Source organism: Choloepus didactylus, chromosome 8, assembly GCF_015220235.1.
Source record: "Choloepus didactylus isolate mChoDid1 chromosome 8, mChoDid1.pri, whole genome shotgun sequence".
NCBI lineage: Eukaryota > Metazoa > Chordata > Mammalia > Pilosa > Megalonychidae > Choloepus > Choloepus didactylus.
The window spans coordinates 10647173-10665465 of record NC_051314.1 but is presented as its reverse complement, the minus strand read 5'-3'; the positions used below and the strand labels follow the sequence as shown (position 1 = coordinate 10665465).

General features: G+C 44.9%; 1 protein-coding gene across 5 annotated transcripts in view; it reads right to left on the bottom strand.

Moving 5' to 3' along the window:
• TCF20 (transcription factor 20) overlaps nucleotides 1-18293 on the bottom strand; it is a 139798-nt gene that overhangs the window by 55504 nt on the left and 66001 nt on the right. For all 5 annotated transcript variants that reach the window (XM_037848033.1, XM_037848032.1, XM_037848030.1 and 2 more), the window contains one exon: nucleotides 5044-10734. In XM_037848033.1, the coding sequence (XP_037703961.1) occupies nucleotides 5044-10698 (5655 nt within the window). In that variant the 5' untranslated portion in view covers nucleotides 10699-10734. Of the gene's footprint in view, nucleotides 1-5043; nucleotides 10735-18293 lie in introns of those variants that run through there.

The window sequence follows — 18293 nt, the reverse complement described above, 5'->3', positions numbered from 1 at the left end:
GTTAAGGATAATCAGGCATTTGAAGAAACTTTAGCAAGAAAGGGTGAAGAAATAAGAAAAACAAAAGGATCAGAAGATTTTTAAAAAGACACTAGATAATTATAAAGAAAAAAATCAGTACTTTCAGGGAAGAAAAAGTTCTTAATAACAGACATTTAAAAAAAAGGAAATAAAAGCTTGCATGATAAAGTTTAAGAAACCATGAAAGAAACCTAAGATGGCGGCTAGGTGATACAGAGCAAAAATCACCTCCGTGGAAAGCACTAGATAAAAAACCAGAAAGTGACCCAGAACACCACTTCCAGAGTAGCACCAGCCAAACAAGGTCTGCTAAACCCACAGGGAACGTGCGTTTGGTGAAACCAGGAGTCTGCATTCTGAAACGAGTGAGTGAGTCGGCCGAGTCCCTCGGTCACGCTGCGGTGTGGGAAAAAGGTGGGTTGGCGTTTAAAAAAAAAAAAAGCCCAGGACCAGCTGCAGATAAGACGGGAGTAGTCTAGACTAACACCTCCTCGGTGTCTGGGGTGGAGGATACCCTTTCCCACACCCACTGCGGATTGTCTCGGGTCCAGGGGAGCAAAGGGGAGCCAAAAGGAGAGAAAAAAAAAAAAAAAAAAAAATGCATGACTTGCAGCCGTCTCCCCAGTGGGCAGGGCTACTCCTGCCCGGGGCCGAACACACAGCACAGAGCGGAGCCAAGAAACCCAGCCTGACAGAGAGTCTTTCCCGCAGCACTGCTCACGTGACACAATATCGGCCATGGACAGTGGACTTGAATACACCCACGGCTGATTGTCCTGGAGCTGGGAGGGTGGAGCTGTGCAGAAAGGGGGAAGTCAATGCGTCCCATTCAACCATCTTTGAAGTGGGCTGGGAACGCCCCTACACATCCTGGCGGCCCAGGGCTTCCCTGGAGGCCGGCACTCACTTGTGACATGGCACGGCCCTCCCCCCCTCAGCAGAGGTCCTGGAAAAGCACAGCAGAGAGGGGGGAACCGCTCAGAAACCCCTGGAAACCTACGCCAATACCAAGGACTTTTGGGTCAGCGGCAGAGAACAGCATTAAATCTCCGGGAATACCTGGGAGGTTTGATTATTAAACCTGCCCTTCCTCCCTAACCGCTCAGACACACGCCCCTCATTGAGGGCAGACAGCACCGACAACACACCCAAATTAAGTGCACCAATTGGACCCCACAAGAATCAGATCCCCACACAGCACAAAGCTGGGGAGAACTGACTTGAGGGGAATAAGTGACTCACGGACGCCATCTGCTGGTTAGTTAGAGAATACCAGGCTGCAATTCTAACAAATTAAAGATCAAGTAAAGCAAATGCCAAGAGGCCAAAAACAACAGAAAATCTTAAAGCATATGATAAAACCAGACGACATGGAGAACCCGAACCCAAACACTCAAATCAAAAGATCAGAAGACACACAGTACTTGCCCCAATTAATCAAAGAACTACAGACAGCCAATGAGAGCATGGCACGGGATATAAAGGACATGAAGAAGAGCATGGCACAGAATATAAAAGACATAAAGAAGACCCTAGAAGAGCATAAAGAAGATATTGCAAGAGTAAATAAAAAAACAGAAGATCTTATGGAAATTAAAGAAACTGTAGGCCAAATTAAAAAGACTCTGGATACTCATAATACAAGATTAGAGGAAGTTGAACAACAACTCAGCCTCCTCGAGGAGCACAGAACAGAAAATGAAAGAACGAAAGAAAGAATGGGGAAAAAAACTGAAAAAATCAAAATGGGTCTCAGGGATATGATAGATACAACAAAACGTCCAAATTTAAGACTCATTGGTGTCCCAGAAGGGGAAGAGAAGGGTGAAGGTCTAGAAAGAATATTCAAAGAAATTGTTGGGGAAAATTTCCCAAACCTTCTACACAATATAAATACACAAAGCATAAATGTCCAGCGAACTCCGAATAGAATAAATCCAAATAAACGCACTCCGAGTCATATTCTGATCAGACTGTCAAATACTGAAGAGAAGGAGCATGTTCTGAAAGCAGCAAGAGAAAAGCAACTCACCACATACGAAGGAAACAACATAAGACTAAGTAGTGACTACTCAGCAGCCACCATGGAGGTAAGAAGGCAGTGGCATGACATATTTAAAATTCTGAGAGAGAAAAATTTCCAACCAAGAATACTTTATCCAGCAAAACTCTCCTTCAAATTTCAGGGAGAGCTTAAATTTTTCACAGACAAACAAATGCTGAGAGATTTTGCTAATAAAAGACCTGCCCTACTTCAGATACTAAAGGGAGCCCTACCGACAGAGAAACAAAGAAATGAGAGAGAGAGAGAGAGAATTTCAACAGACATATATAGAATATTACTTCCCAAGTCACTGGGACACACTTTATTCACTAGTGATCACGGATCTTTCTCCAGAATGGACTGTATGTGGGGACATAAAAACAAGCCTCAATAAAATAAAAAATAAAAAAATGAATTTGTTCAAAGCACATTCTCTGACCACAATGGAATACAAATAGAAGTCAATAACCATTTGAGACTTGGAGAATTCACAAACACCTGAAGGATAAAAATGAGGGGGAGATGAAAACATTCCCAGATAATCAAAAGCTGAGGGACTTCATCACCAGTAGATCAGTCCTAAGCAGGCTGAAAGAAAGGGACACTAAACAATTGACTGAAACCACATGAAGAAATAAAGATTTCCAGTAAAGATCGCATGGTAAATATAAAGACCAATACTAGCGTATTGTTGATTTATAACTCTACTATTTACTTCCTACAGGATCTAAAACACATAAACTGTAATGATAAATCGGTGGCTTTGGACTCAATGTAAAATATGTAATTTTTGACAAGAACTACATAAAGGTGGGGGAATGGAGGAGTATAGGAACACAGTTTATGTGTCCTATTGAAGTCAAGTTGGTATCAAAGAAAAACAAGATTGTTACAGACTTAAGATGTTAAATTTAAGCCCCATGGTAAACACAAAGAAAGTATTAGAGAATGTGACCAAAGAGATGAAAAGTAGAGTAGGGGTTCCAAGAAATGGGGGAAGGGCCAATAGGGAGTTAAGAAATGAGAGTAGGGTTTTTGTTTGGGGTGAAGGGAAACTTCTAGAAATGGATGGTCGGAAGGTGATAGCATTGCAACATTCTATATGTGATTAATACCACTAATGGAATGCTAGGGAGGGGTGGAATAGGAAGATTTAGGCTATATATATCTTTCCACAATTGGAAAAAAAAAATAAAACAGTCTAAATAGATAACAATTAAATGCCAAGGATGATCCTGGATGGGATCTGAGGTTGGAGGAGAGGTGGCTCAAAGGGACACAGATGGGACACAAGAAAAAAAAAAGGAAACAGAATGTAAGCTTTATATCAATGTTGAATTTCTTGAACTTCTTAGCTGCACTTAATGAGATTGCATAAAATAATGTTCTTGTCCATGGGAAAGGTATATGTGAATTATATTGTTTGTTCAAAGATATGTGCAGCTTGCTCTCATATGTTCAGAGGACAGAGCAATAGATGATGGGTGTTAGGGAGGGAGGGAGGGAGGGAAAGAAAGAGATGGTGGTGTGACAGGATCTTAAAGGTGATGGATTGGGGTATTGGGGGAGGGGGGAGGGGTATGATGGAGTTCTATGTATAGGGTTTGTACTGTTTTTGCAACTGTTCCTGTAAGACTGAACTTATTTCAAAATAAAATTTATTATTAAAAAAAAAAAGAAACCATGGAGAAATTGGGGGGAAAAAAGACAAAGAGAGAGAATGCAGAACAGGAGAGAGAAAACAGAGGATCAGTCCAAGAGGTATATACCTAATTAACAGGGACTCCAGAGAGGGAGAACAGAAAAAACAGGGGGAGGAAATCATCCTGACAAATTTTCTGAACTGAAAGACACGAGTTTTCATATGGGAATATCTTACAGATTATATAGCACAATAATGAAGAGATCTACTTCAAGGTTTATCACTGTGACATTTCAGAACTCTAGGGAAAATGAGAAGATCCAAAAACTTTCCAGGGGAGAAGATCACACACCAAGGACTGAAAATCAGTCCTCTCAACAGCAATGACTTCAAGCTACTGGGGGGAAATTATTTCAAATTTAGAGTTCTATATCCAGCTCTCAATTAAGCATGAAGGTAGAATAAGGGCGTGTTCAGATATACAGGATTTCAACAAATTTACCTCCCATGCACTGGTTTTTCAGGAAATTACTAAAGGATAATGTACTCCACTAAATAAGGGCCCATACTAAGAAAGAGGAAGACATGGGACTCAGCAAACAAAACATGATAAAATAGAGAAGTATACAATGATGACGGTACGCTCCAGGACAGCAATTATGGGACAGACGCAATTAATAACCCATTGGAAAGTCAGAGTTGGAAAGATGTGGCCCAAGAAAATATGAAATGAAAATAAAAACATAAAATAATTCATCCCAGAGAAAAAAAAGTTTTACAAGAAATAGAATCAGAATGCATTTCATGATTATTTAAATTGAATTCAGGCTATTTGGGAAAGTGGAGTAGAGCAAGGGGCAGGAGGGGGAAGGAGGGTGTGTGGTGGGAGGGGTTAAGTGCTAAATTTCCATTTTCTATAATATACTCAGTAGATGTCTAAATATGAAAAAAGTCAATAAGTAACATAAAAAGCATATTATTTAGAAAAGAGGAAACTGGCAAAAGCAGCAACTTGCTGAAACTGTTGAGAATGAATGCTTTTGGGATCAGGAAGCAGGTTTGAGGACGGGTGCAGCAGGAACCCTTGTTTAATAAGCTGCGTGACTCTGCATGACTCTATAACCTATGGACATGTACTAGCAATAAAAAAAAAAACTTCCAAATTACTACTTCATTTTCAAGCCATCATTTGGGCCTCAGGCTTTAATTTGAAGGAATAATTATGTATATGTAAGCATAAAGAGTAAGGCTAAAACAAGTAAAAGGGGAAGAAATAGAATGAAATGATGGTAACTGCCATAAAAGAGAACGTTGGTAAGGGACTTCTCATACTTACCATCTCTCTGGCTATTTCCAGCGCTTCCTGCAGGCCATAGAGCCTGCCACAGACCAGGTAGACTCCATTGGCCCAGAGAATACAACCCTCATGGACCCAAAATTCATTGCTGTCAAGAGGTAGTTCAGGGATTTGTAACTCCAGCTCAGGGCCACCTTCTGAAGTGGTGGGCACGGAGGGTTTTGAGTCCAAAGCAGTCTTTTCGCTGCTGCCCTCGGTGGTTGCTTTTTTACAAGGGAGCCCCCTGGACAGTGACCGGGAGCCTCCGCCACAGTCTTCCGAGCGGTGTCGCCGCTTAAACCTGGGGTGGGCGGCCAGACTCCTCTGTTCCTTCTGCTGCTGCTGCTCTTCCTCCTCCTCAGTGTCCGTCTTGGAGCCATTGGAAGCGCTTTTGTGCCGTACCTTAACTTTGCTCTGCATTTCCGTGGCCCTCTTAGGAGGCGGATTTTTCGGAAGCGTGGCTGCATAATCTTGGGGATAAAAGGGTCCAAAGAGGTCACCCATGTTCCGGTAACTGGCCCACTTGCCACACAGACAGCAAACCAAGTGCCCCATAACAGAAGACTCTGTCACAACAGGTCCCTGCAGCATAAAGGACGAAGCTGGGAGCACCTTGCTTTCAGTGCTGCTGGGTGGAGGGGTCAGTGCCCTCTGACCCTTCCGGCCTCTCACCAGTTTGGTCTGTTCTTCTTCTTCAGCATTGATGATTGTACAAACAGCTCCAAGTTCACACTTATTTACTACATGGATATAAGGGAAAAAAGACTTGTTCTTGGCATCAGTTTTATCCAGCGGCTGGGTGGCATACTTTAGCTTGATCTCAGGTTCCTGGGGCTCTACAATGGGAACTGCTTGCTTGGTTTTCCGCTTCCTTGGCTGCCCCCCAGGTTTCCTTCTCTCCCTTCTTTGCCTCTGCTTTTTTGGCTTTGGCTCTCCATCTGCAGAACCTTCTGGTATCTGAGGGGGTTGTGGGGGTGGAGGTGGTGGCTGCTGTTGTTTCTTTTGCTTATTCACACTACCAATGGGTCTCCCCTTCTTCTTTCCTGATGGGAAATATCCCTTTGGGGGAAAACCCTCTTGTTTGGGTGAAATTGTCACTGCATCATTCTCCTTCTCTTCAGCCTTGGGGTTTGCCTCAGGGGCCAATATGCCCACTGGAGATACATTCTTTGAGTCAGGAAAAATTAAAGGTGCTGTCCCACCCAGGGAACCATCTGGTCTCCCTTGGTTACTGCCAGGCTTCTGTGAGATTGCGGATGTCATGGCACCAGGGGGTTCCTTGCCAGCAGCAACCGTTTCTGGGTGTGTCTCTGTCTTAACTTTGTCATCCCCACTGCCACGCCACTCTTCTGAAGACCTTGGGAGAGGCTTTTCAACATTCAGCTCCTGATTCGTTGGACTGACTAGGTCAGACACCATCTCACCTTTTCTCTTCTCCATCTCAGCTTCTTGGACAGCAACACTCCCACCTTCAGGAGGTCCACTCTTCAAAGATAATATGTCATCCAGCGTAACCGTGTCTCCCCCAGTCTCTGCACTGTTCGAGGATGCACTCCTTCTAATATTTGGAGATGTGATCTTCTGAACTATAGCTTCTAATTTCAATCCCCGACCTTTTCGTGGGGGCAGTATTTTGGTCTTAGCAGGGCTTGTGAGGGTAACAGCAGGACAGTTTCTATTATCTGGACTTGGAAGGTCCTTGGAGGATTCTCTCTTAGGGATAGACTTGATATCCTGACTGTGAGAAAGGTGGGCATAGGAATTGAATGGTTTATCAGCTCCTTCTTTGGAGGGAGGAAGGAGGCGCCCTTTATCTTCAGCGTTACTGTTCCTCATATCTTGTGACTGTCTTTTACTGGGAATAGGAGAGATAAAAGAACGAACGCGCCTCCTCATGATTAAGGGGTTTTGAGGAGAATGGTCCTCCTGACCTGGCAGCCTTAGCATAACATTACCAGGTTTGGATGACTGTGTGGATTCAGCCAGTCCATGTCCATCAGTCTCATGGGGTGGTCCATACCTTTTTTGATTGGACATTCCTGGAGGACCGCTGCTTTTGGCTGGGGAAGTCTGCCGAGAAAGGTCCCAACAAGATTCTTGTAACTTCTGGGAACCATGCTTCAATTCGATGCCTTTGTTAGGCAGACCGTCACTAGACATGAGACAGCGCCCAGCTTCCTGACTGCTGGGGTCATGGTAAGTCCCTACTGGTGGGCCATACATCATACCATCTTTGTCATTTTTCAGAGGGCTCCGCACTCTGTCAAGAAACTGCTGCTGCCTTGGGCTCTTTCGTGGTCCCTCCTGCCTGTGCTGTGCTGCAGCGATTACTCCCTGAGCAGAACTGCTGCTCCAGTCTTTATATTCCTCTTGTTGCTGTTGGTACATCTGTCTCTTATAATGGAGCTGAGAGTTCAAACCTGTGTTAGGATCCCCATAAGCATGAGTCCGAGTGTTTGTGTGGTAAGCAGAGGCCAGGCTTTCTGAGTTGGGAGAAAAGGGAGCATGTAAAGAACTCCTATTGGCCCTCTCTGAAAAGGTCATGTGTGGGTTCATGTGATGAGGGTCGCCCCCTGGGCCTCTACTCCTCCCAGGAGACATCTTCAATTTTTCTGAAAAGTCATGATACTGAGAAGGAGACCGACCCCTCATGCCCTCCCTACCACCAACTCTACCAGGGACCCGCCGCATGGGTGTGGGTCTGCTGTCTTGCTGTGGACCAAAGTCTGACATGGAATCGTGGGCTGCTGCTCCAGGGCTGGCATTGCCTCGGTAAGACTCATGCTTGATGCTTGTAGGATGGCAATGGTCACCAGATTTCTTGTTGTTGAAACTAGTTTGGGATTTGGGTTGTTCAAAGTCTTCCTCTTTTATCTGGCCACTCTGGGATTTCAGCTTTGTTTCCATGGACACCAACCCACCTGGAAGAATGACCGACTGACTTAAACTTGGATTGAGACGTTCATTCCTCCCAATTCTGGTGTCAGCACCCATGTGTCCCAGTGAGTGAGCCCCTGGGTCTCTGACAATCTGTCTCAGTGGAGATATATCACAGATCACTGATCTTCTTTCAGAGAGAGAACCCCCTGGCTCATGGGCTGATGACTGAGGCTCTATTTCAAACTTTCTGGGAATTGGATAGTCAGCCAAATTAATCTGTTTCATTTCAGAAGCTGTGCTGCTGGACTTCCTCTCCCAGGGGCCCCAGTGGGGGTTTTCTAATAGAGACCCAATGCTTTTATTCAGAAGGCCCCTGCTAGCTAATTCATTGGTTTGACTGACTAAGACATTGGGCCTCGTGGCTCCATCTAGGCCACCAGCAATCCCTTGATGCTCCTGAGCACTCCTAGAATATCTCCTGTCAGGGTGGTGGTGGTAACCCTGAAGCACTTCCTGCAAGAGGCTGGGGAATTTCTCATTTCTACCCTTTCGTTCCCCATGGCCAGCGAAATCCCCCTTTTCTTGCCCTGTAGGATACTGAGGAAAACCACTGACATTTCGGGTCATTGCCGGCCCAAAACTATCTTTGTAACTATACCGCAGGCTTCCAGGAGATTTGCTAGGCTCAGTTCTGCCCGTAAAACCAGGGCCCACTGCAGAATGACCACTCTGGCCATTTCCTTCTCCATTATGGTTGGAGTTATTATCTCCATTCTTGTTTCCTTTGCTCCCTCCTCCTGGAGGCTCGGGCTGTGGAAGTGATGTGTGGCTGGTTTCCTTTGCCCCACCAGTACTAGGTGGCCTTTGAGTGGCTGCGGGATCATCCTCTTGGGAGCCTTTATCTTGTCCACCTGTCTTTTCTACCCGGCTTGCCATGGCTTCCCGGGAGACAATCACCCCAACTGTCTTCTCATTGACTTTCGTGTTGCCCTCAGATGACAATGGTGTATCCTTAGCACCTGGGGAGGTGGCCTCTTCTCTTGCTGCAGGACTGGTACTGAGTCTGGGTGGTTCACTCTGAGCACCTTGTGCTGGTGAGGAGCTGGCTTTCTCTGAGGCTCCACCCTTGTAGGTGGTGTCAGAGCTGGTGCTCTGTCCACTTAATTGCCTCACTCTCTCACCTTGATCCTCAGAACTGCTGGAGCAGCCTCCATCCAGTGACTCTGCCATAGGGGACTTCAGTTGTTCTTCAGGCTGGGAGGAACCATCAGAGTTTGTACAGCTGTCTACTTTCTTAGAAGATGAGGAGGTTCTCTTGGAGGTCTTCTTCTGAGGCGTCAGGGCATCAGAAAGTAACATGTGCTGGACGGTATTAGGAAGATTGGCCACCTGCGTACTCAGGGCACTCAAGCTACTCAACCCAGGGTCTGTCAGTCGCTTTTCTGGCACACCTTCTAGTCCAAACCCTTTGAAGCCGCTAGTATGAGAATTAGGACTGGGCATCATTGATGGGGTTGGACTGAGTTGAGGCATTAACTGTAAAATTCTGTTTCTGGAACCCATGGGCACACTGCCTTGCCCACACTGGAGATTATCCCCACTCTGCATGAGAGGTGATGGGGTAGAACTACAGCTTGGAGACTGAACCACAGAGGCAGCTGGAGAAGGGTTAGAAATGGGGCTGAAGTTCTGGTGAAACTGCATGGGGGACCTCACAGGAACCTCAGGCTGGCTGTACTGCCCCACCTGGCTTTGGAGGGGCAGCTTGGTGGCAGCATTGGTATACTGCATCACATGCTGAGGGGGGTGTTGCTGCTGTTGCTGCCCCTGCTGCTGCCCCTGCTGGGTCCCTTGTGGAATCTTTGCCTGTTCAAAATTTTTCATAGATTGAGGCTGATAGCTGTAATTTGATTGTGTTCCATAAGCCTGTGCATTAGAACCCACATTATGTCCTTCAAACTGGGAACCAGCATTCACACTGTAACTGCCATCATAGCTCTGTCCAGACTGGCTGAAACGTTGTGGTGAAGGGAAGGAGGAAGAGGAGGAGGAGGAGGCAGAAGACTGGTAGTGTTGGCCAAACTGACCCACTCTTAACTGGTAACCAGTAGCAGAGGACGGCAGGGTAGAGGGCCGCTGCATTGGCTGTAGGTGGGATGAGCTGGATGCTGGCTGGCCGGTGGCTTGTGGCAGAGGTTGATGGGACTGGTAAAGCTGTTGTCTCAACTGCTGTACTTGCTGCTGCTGCTGCTGCTGGCTAGAAGCCTGCTGTTGGTATTGAGCACTCCCTGGGGAGAAAGGCCCTGTGTAATCCTGCTGATAATGAGACACACCACCAAGGGCAGAGTGCTGTGCTTGAAACTGGCCCACATGACCCTCACTCCCATACTGATTGCCAAAGCTGCTCCCCTGGGGGGGTCCATAGCTCTGCACAGGCCCAGAAGGCCTTCGCTGAGGAGGCTGCGGGGTTCCTGTTGTCACGGGGTCTTTGTTGCCTGCCATATAGTAGAAGTCTCCAGCTTCTTTCCTGAAACTCTGGTAGCCTTGATGGCCAGAGGTCTCACTAGCCATCGCTGCAGCAGCAGCTGCTGTTCCTCGCCGTCCACCACCACTGCTGCCACTACTACTGCTGCCACCACCACCTCCGCCCCCAAAATTCTGGAACATCTGGGCCTGGCGAGAGCTGAATTCTTCAATCCGGGATGAGCTGTGTACCTCCTGTGGGTAGCTCTGCTGGTTTCCGTGGTAACTGCTTTGCTCCCGAAAGGACTGCATACTGTTCAGCAGCACAGCAGCAGGCCAACAGCCCTCCTGGAAGTGGGAAGAAAAGAGAGACAAATATTAGACAAACACCTCTCCAGTACAAATAAAACCAAGTTTAGATTATGGAGGGGATAAGACAATTCAGATGCCCAGAATGAAGTTGACCAGTTTGAATTTCATCCTCTTTTAGTTCAAATAAGCAGGGAAATGGTCTAAGAAGTAGCACAGGAGTCTTTGGTAAGATAAAAAGAAACAATCTCCATAAACACAAATTCATTACAGGAAAAACCTCATTATTAGATAAATGAGCTCCCCAAATTCAACTGGATTAAAACACAGGGCTGTGTTATTACCATCAATGAAAAGCAGCAATTTTAAACAAGTCTTCCAATTACGGGGGGCAGGGGAGGACACACACACACAACCACGACAACGAACACTTTCCTATATTTGCTTTTGTGTATTAGACTGATAACTGAACTGAGAATCTCAAACCATGCTGGGACAGTCAGCCTACTGGCTGCCCAACACTGAAATGCCACACACACACACACACACACACACACCGCCCTGACCAAGAAACGGAACTGATCTGAGAACAGAAGCCAGTCCCTTATATCCAAATGCTCATTACTGCAAGTTTGCTGTAGTTGCCAAGGACTTATGATGACTGGTGATCCCAGCACACTCATGCCTTATCACTGTATGGATTCCTCGTGCTGTAGTCATCCACACAGACTTGGGGGTCAACCTCCTCTTGCCACGTAATTGTGTTCAAGGCACCCTTCTCAACCACCGGCCACAATTCCCAAGTACAAAAGGGGTAGGCAGCCTGAGCCAGAGTGTAGCAGTGACTGTTCTTCCACATTCCTTCTGAGCTCTACAAGAAGTTCCAGCACCTTTAACTTCCACGTGGTTTTTTATTTGCCCATCTAATGCTATTCACAAAATTATCATTGACCACTGTAAAAGAAACAACTAAAACAGTTACTTTGGAGGACAGTAAAAGATACTGAAAAAAAGAATTCATCAAGCCTAGGACCTAGACACCTTTCCCAAAATTATCTGACTGAGCCAACACTTTGCATTACCTTTGCTAAGGCAGCCTAAAACAATAAACCGAGAACAGATTTTATTACACCTTTTGCCTGGGCCTGTTTCTTTCTCTAAGATTCAGAGATGAATACGACAAAGCCAAACTGCTCCAAATGTCTTTAAAATCAATTGATTAAAAAAAAGAAAAGAAAACAAAGCTTTGAAACACATATAGGGAAGGGTGCATTACCAACATACAAACGTTTCCTACCATGCTCTCGCAGGGGGAGCTGAAAATGGAGCTGTTGGCAGGTAAGTCAGTTAAACTCTTTAGAGGCCAGTCAGATACAGTTCTTATTTCAAAAGCTGCCGAAACTCCCTACCTCACTCAGCGGAAACCCAGTCTTGGAGACTCTGTCTAGTAGGCTGTCTGTCTCCTTTCTCCTGGAACAGGCCAATTTCATTTCCACTCAGAAACTTTGCTCTCCCCTGTGATACTCTTGTCCCATAACCACCTGGTTTCCCTCCTCACCTGACTGGTAAGGCCTTCCCTGGCCACCCTATTTATAAGAGCTAACTTTACATCCCAGCCACAGGTCTCCCTATCTCCTTTCCCTGTATTATTTTCCCTCCAGTGCTTATGCCCAATGACATATATTACTTGTTTGCCGTCTGTTTCACTACCACTAGAATGTAAACTCCATGAAGGGCAGAGACTTTGTTCCCTGCTCAATCCTTGTGTCATGCAAATGAGTAAATGCTGTAAGAACTGTTCCATGGAGAACCAGAACTTACATATCCAGAGAAGGTGGGGGGGGGGGGGGGATGGGAGAACCGCAACAAGAGAAAATAGAGTATGATGTGAAAGCAGAGTTGGAAGATGCTGAAAGAACCTGCTTGTAAACAATCTTTGGGGTTCAGTACCAAGGGAAAAAACTCAACTCACATCCACATGAGAACAGTGAGGAAAGACTTCAGAAAGTAAACATGGAACACTTGGAAGATGGTGAGTAACCCCAAACTCCGAAAGCTTGGCCCACCTCTTAAGGTGGGAAAGCAGAGCTTTCCCTTCTCACCTATTTATTCATTCATTTATTTGTATCAGTATAGACTCATGCATTCCAGTTTTATTCAATGGATGTTAGGTATCACTATCATAATTTTGATGCTCAAAGATTTGGCCACAGGAAACCTCATCAAGTTGGCTTTTGTGTCATTTTTACCTGTCCCATCATACACTGACCATTCCCTTACTTTCCGGCTCAAGATGTTTCAGGTGAAACTTGTACTTTCCCTGCCCCAGCCCCTGGAACCAACCATTTCTCCAAAGCCCCCTGGTTCTTTTTAGAGGAAGATGCTATTTAGAAACAAAGATCTGGGTGCTAAAATGTTCATTGTTACTGGGGTGTCATTAATTTCAGCTAGAAAATACGTACATATGTGAACACCCATATCTGTAACTACTTTTGTATCTACAGTGTTTATATATTAAAGAACCATGAACTCATATAATGATACTTCCAATTCCAATCCATTTTACTTCAGGGTTCTTTCTAACCTTCTATTGGGGATTGAATTGTGTTCCCTCCAAAGTCATGTTCAGGTCTCAACCCCTGGTCCTGTCGGTGTGAACACATTTGTGAATTGGGCCTTTGAAGCTGTTGTTAGTTAAGGTGTGCCCAAATTTAAAGAGGGTGGACCTTCATCCAATATGGCTGAAGTCCTTATAAGCCAAGAAAATTGGACACAGAAAGAGAAGCCACAGGAAGCAGCCAAAAACTGGAAGTCCACGGAACCTAGAAGGGAAGGGAGAAGACTCCGCCATATGCACTGCCATGTAACAGAAAAGCCAAGGACCAAGAATCGCTGGCAGCTAGCCCCAGAATGCCATAGTTTTCTGGGAGAAAGCATTGCTTTGCTGATGTCTCAATTTTGGACTTCTCCTAGCCATCGTGAGCCAAGAAATTCCTGCTGTTTAAAGCCAACCCACTGCATGGTATCTGTTTTAGCAGCTGGAAAACTAAAATACCTTCCGTCTCTCTCTCTGTTTGTGGTTTCCTTCACAGATAGTAAGAAACCTGGACTCCATCTCCTTAATATATACTGACATATTTGCTTAATCAATTTATTTTGCTCAATGTAACCATCTCCCATGCTCTACAGCCTCTTCCTCCCAGGCCCCTCCCTAGCACCCCCTCGGCTGTTGCCCATGCCAGTTCCTCTACATGCACCCTCCCATTAGGCTCTGCTAAACTAATTCTAAAGCTTGTCTAAAGAAAGTGTGCAGAATTAGTCAAGATAATTTGGAAAACTATGAAAAATAAGGAGATACTTGCCCAACCATATATAACTTATTCTAATTCTGATTATAATTAAAACAGATTAAAGGATGTTGGCATAACATGCTACAAGGTTTGGGGGAGAAAAATAATTGTTAGACCTTATCTCAAGACAGCCATGAAAATAAATTTCAGATGAATTGGAGATATAAATATTAGAAAACAAAAGCATGTTAGTTTTAGAAGAAAACCCAAGAACACTTTAATAGTCCTGGGGACCAAACTTAACATCCAGTTTTTAGTTCCTATATTGCCATTCCTCACTAAATGGAAACTGGGCTTTTTGGGAAAATGGCTGATTCTCCAAGGGGCAAGCAAAGTACAAAGTATAAGCCTATGATTTTTTTACTGTGTCAGAAAGCCAGGATATGCTTTCAGTCTGATGGCGACATGTCAAACCAGCCTGAAGGGGTTATTGTAGGACCAGGCTTTTTCCTAAAACAAATAAACAAACAAACAACTTTAATAGAAGGTCTAACAATGAATTTTCCCAAACCAGCTCTGTGTGTATGAACATGGATAAATCTCAGGAACAATATAAGTGACAAAAGCACGGTGTTTGGGACAGTGGGTCTGAGTAGGGGAGGGAGGTCCTCAAGAGGCTCCAGCTATGACATGTGCGAAGTCTGGGGGATGGACACATAGGTGCAATTAGTCTCTATGCTTTTAGTATGCCTGATACATTTTGCAAATAAACAAAATGCTGGTTCCCCACTTGTCCAATTTGAGAAAATACCACAGAGTTCTTAGCATGGAATTCAAGATCCTTCAGCTTCTGACTCCACACAGAATTTCCAGCTTCACCCTTCATGACTCCACTTCACACCTTCTGCTCCAGTGCCAATGAACTTCTCTTCATTCCCCAGATGAGTGTCATCCCTCCAGGTCTTTGCCCATGCTGTCACCCATGCCAGGAATGTGCTTTCACCATCAGATTAACCCTGCTGTGCATACCCTGTTCAAACGTCCCCCCTTCCTAGGAGTCTTTTCCAGTCAATCACTCATGACTCTCCCTGCAGCTCCTGGAGGGATGGAGTCCTAGAAAGGGAATGCATGGACGTTGGACTCAAGACATGGTCAGATTCTGAACTAGGAGTTGCAGCTTACTGCAAGTGAGATTCTGAGCAAGATACTCATTTTTCTAAGCCTCAGTTTCCTCATTTCCTCCAGAAATGTCCCTGGAGTTTGCCTTTTATAAGGCAAATGACACCTTGCACTACTGTGCCTTCTCCAGACTTTTCCTGATACTATAAGCAAGATCCACCTTCCCATTTGCTACTGGTAAACTTCAAAACAATAAGCAAGTTCAGAAAATGTCTGGAAAGAATACATACCAAAATATTAAGTGGGGAAGGGGTGACTACTTGTTCAAAATTTTTTTAACAGTGAGACTATAGTCATGTGTTATTTATATAAAATTCTTAAAAGAAAAATAAGGTATATAGAATGCTCCTAGCAGAAAAGCCTGGCAAAGAACAGCTAACAACCACTGAGGACTGACGAGGAGCAGGGCAGGAGAAGGGCTCGAGTGAGGGGCCAGGCTAAACATTTGAAAGGCCAAAAAGCAGTAAGGCAGGTGAGTCCCTGCCCTCAAGGAGCCATCGCCTAGCAAAGGAGACTTCTACACATAGGCAAGTACGTCATTCAACACATACTGGAACACCTTCTACTTTCCAGGCACTCATTCTAGGTTCTGAGGATATGGCTGTGAGCAAGATTGATAAAGCCCTGGTCCCTCACAGAAAAAGTCTATGGATAGAGAAAAAACAATTAACAAATAATACATCAGGAAGTGAGAAATGCTTGACGAGAAATAAGGGAGGTAAAGGACACTGAGAGGGAGTGGAGCAAGCGGGAAATTTAGACAGTGTGGTCAGGGACATCTCTCTGAAGAGGTGAAGCATAAGCAGACACCAAGGCAGGAACGAGCTTGGTGAGAGGAACAAGGTGGCCACATGGAGAACAGGAGAGCAGAAGGAGACACAGCCAGAGCAAGGAAGCCTGAGCATGCCAGCCGTGCAGCACTGCAGTCACCTAGGAGCTCGCTGGAGATGCAGTCTCAGACCCATGGCCCTACAGAACCAGAATCCGCCTGCTAACAAGCACCACAGTGGTTTGCACACACAGTTTGAGAAGCACTGAAGAAGGACCTCGTAGGGTGCATAAGAAATGTGAATTTCATTAGAAGCCTCTGGAGGGTTTTGAGTTAGAGAACATATCCTGATTTCAGTTTTCAAATGGTCATTGGCTGTTGTGTGGAAAACAGACTATGAGAGGCACAAAGGCCAAAGCTGAAAGTTGGTTGAGAAGCCTTTTTTTTTTTTTGTCTGGGTAAGACCGGATGCATGGATGAATGTGGTGCCAATGGAGGTGATGAAATATGGTCAAATAGAGAATGTATTTTGAACTTAGACCCAACGGAAATTGCTAATGGATCAGATGTGGATGTGAGGGACACAACGACAATGGCAAACAGCAGCAGGCAACACTAGCTGAACACGAGTTATGTGCCAGTTCCTGTCCATGTAGGTTACAGGTAGAAATTCATTCAGCCTCACAACCACCCTGTGAGGTCAGTGCAGCTGAACAGACTCATTTTACTAAGAAGAAGACAATGAGGTAAAGAGATAGCTAGTAACTGATCAAGGCCTCCAAATTTGTCAGGTGGCAGCAGATCTGAGCCCATGCAGTGGGCTTGGAGCTTGTAGTCTAGCACTAGCCTTTACGGAGCAACTGTGAATGTGGTACCATTTACTGAGAGGGTGAGGCAGGGCAGTGGCTAGGCTTTTGGGAATCAAGAGTGCTGTGCTATGATGAACGCATAACTATGTTATCATACTGTGGACAGTGGATTGTATACCATGGATGATTGTATGGTGTGCGAATGTATTTCAATAAAACTGAATTTAATTTAAAAAAAAAAAAGAGTGCTGTGCTACAAACATTGGGGACTGATGGCTTGATGTGCTGAGCCCTCTGTCTTGGGGTTGGCCCCTGTGAAGCTTGTTGCTGCAAGGACAGGCTAACCCTGCTTATAAGTGTACCTAAGAGTCTCACCGAGTGTCTCTTTGTTGCTCAGATGTGGCCCTCTCTAACTAAGCCACCTTGGCAGGTAACCTCGCTGCCTCCCCCCATGTGGGACCTGACTGCCAGGAGTGTAAATCCCCCTGGCAACGCAGGATATGACTCCCAAGGATGATCTGGACCTGGCTTCATGGAATTGAGAACATCTTCTTGAACAAAAGGGAGATACAAAATGAAACGAAATAAAGCTTCCGTGGCTGAGAGATTTCAAATGGAGTCAAGAGATCACCCTGGTGGACATTCTTACGCCCTATATTGATAACACTTTTTAGGTTTTAATGTATTGAAATAGCTAGAAGTAAATACCTGAAACTACCAAACTCCAACCCAGTAGCCCTGACTCTTCAAGACGATTGTATAACAATGTAGTTTACAGTGGGTGACAGTGTGATTGTGAAAACCCTGTGGATGGCACTCCCTTTATCCAGTGTATGGATGGATGAGCAGAATAATGGGGACAAAACCTAAACGAAAAATAGGGTGGGATGGGGGAGAGGATCCTTTTTGTTTTTGTTTTTTTAATTTTTATTTTTTATTCTGATTCTGATTCTTTCTGGTGTAAGGAAACTGTTCAAAAAATAGATTGGGGTGATGAATGCACAACTATAAGATATACTGTAAACAGTTGATTGTACACCATGGATGATTATATGCTATGTGAATATTTCTCAATAAAACTGAATTGAAAAAAAAAAAAAGAGTGCTGTGCTAGACACAGGAACTTGGAGATTCCTACTGAACATCCAAGTGGAGATGCTAGGTAGACAGCTGGTGACATACCTGGTTCTCTGGGGCAAGTGGGGGATAGAAATATCAATGGGAAAGTCATCAAAACAGAGACAGTATTTTAAGCCACAGGAGTGGATGAGATCACCCAGAGCATGTTTTCAAACTGCAGGCTGTGAAATCAATTTAGTGGGTCATGAACAGTGCTTTAAAAAAAATGAAATCAGAATGGAAAAGAACAGTGCATCACTCACAGTACGAGTTGCTTTGTGAAACTTTTGTTTCGACTGTTAGTGACTGTGTGTGTGCATATGTGAATGTGTGTGAACTGGGATGGCATTTGGGACGGTCAAAAAAAGTTTCAGAGCCATTGGTCTAGGGACTAAGCACAGGAAAAGGAGCAGGAAAAGGAGAGTAGAAGGA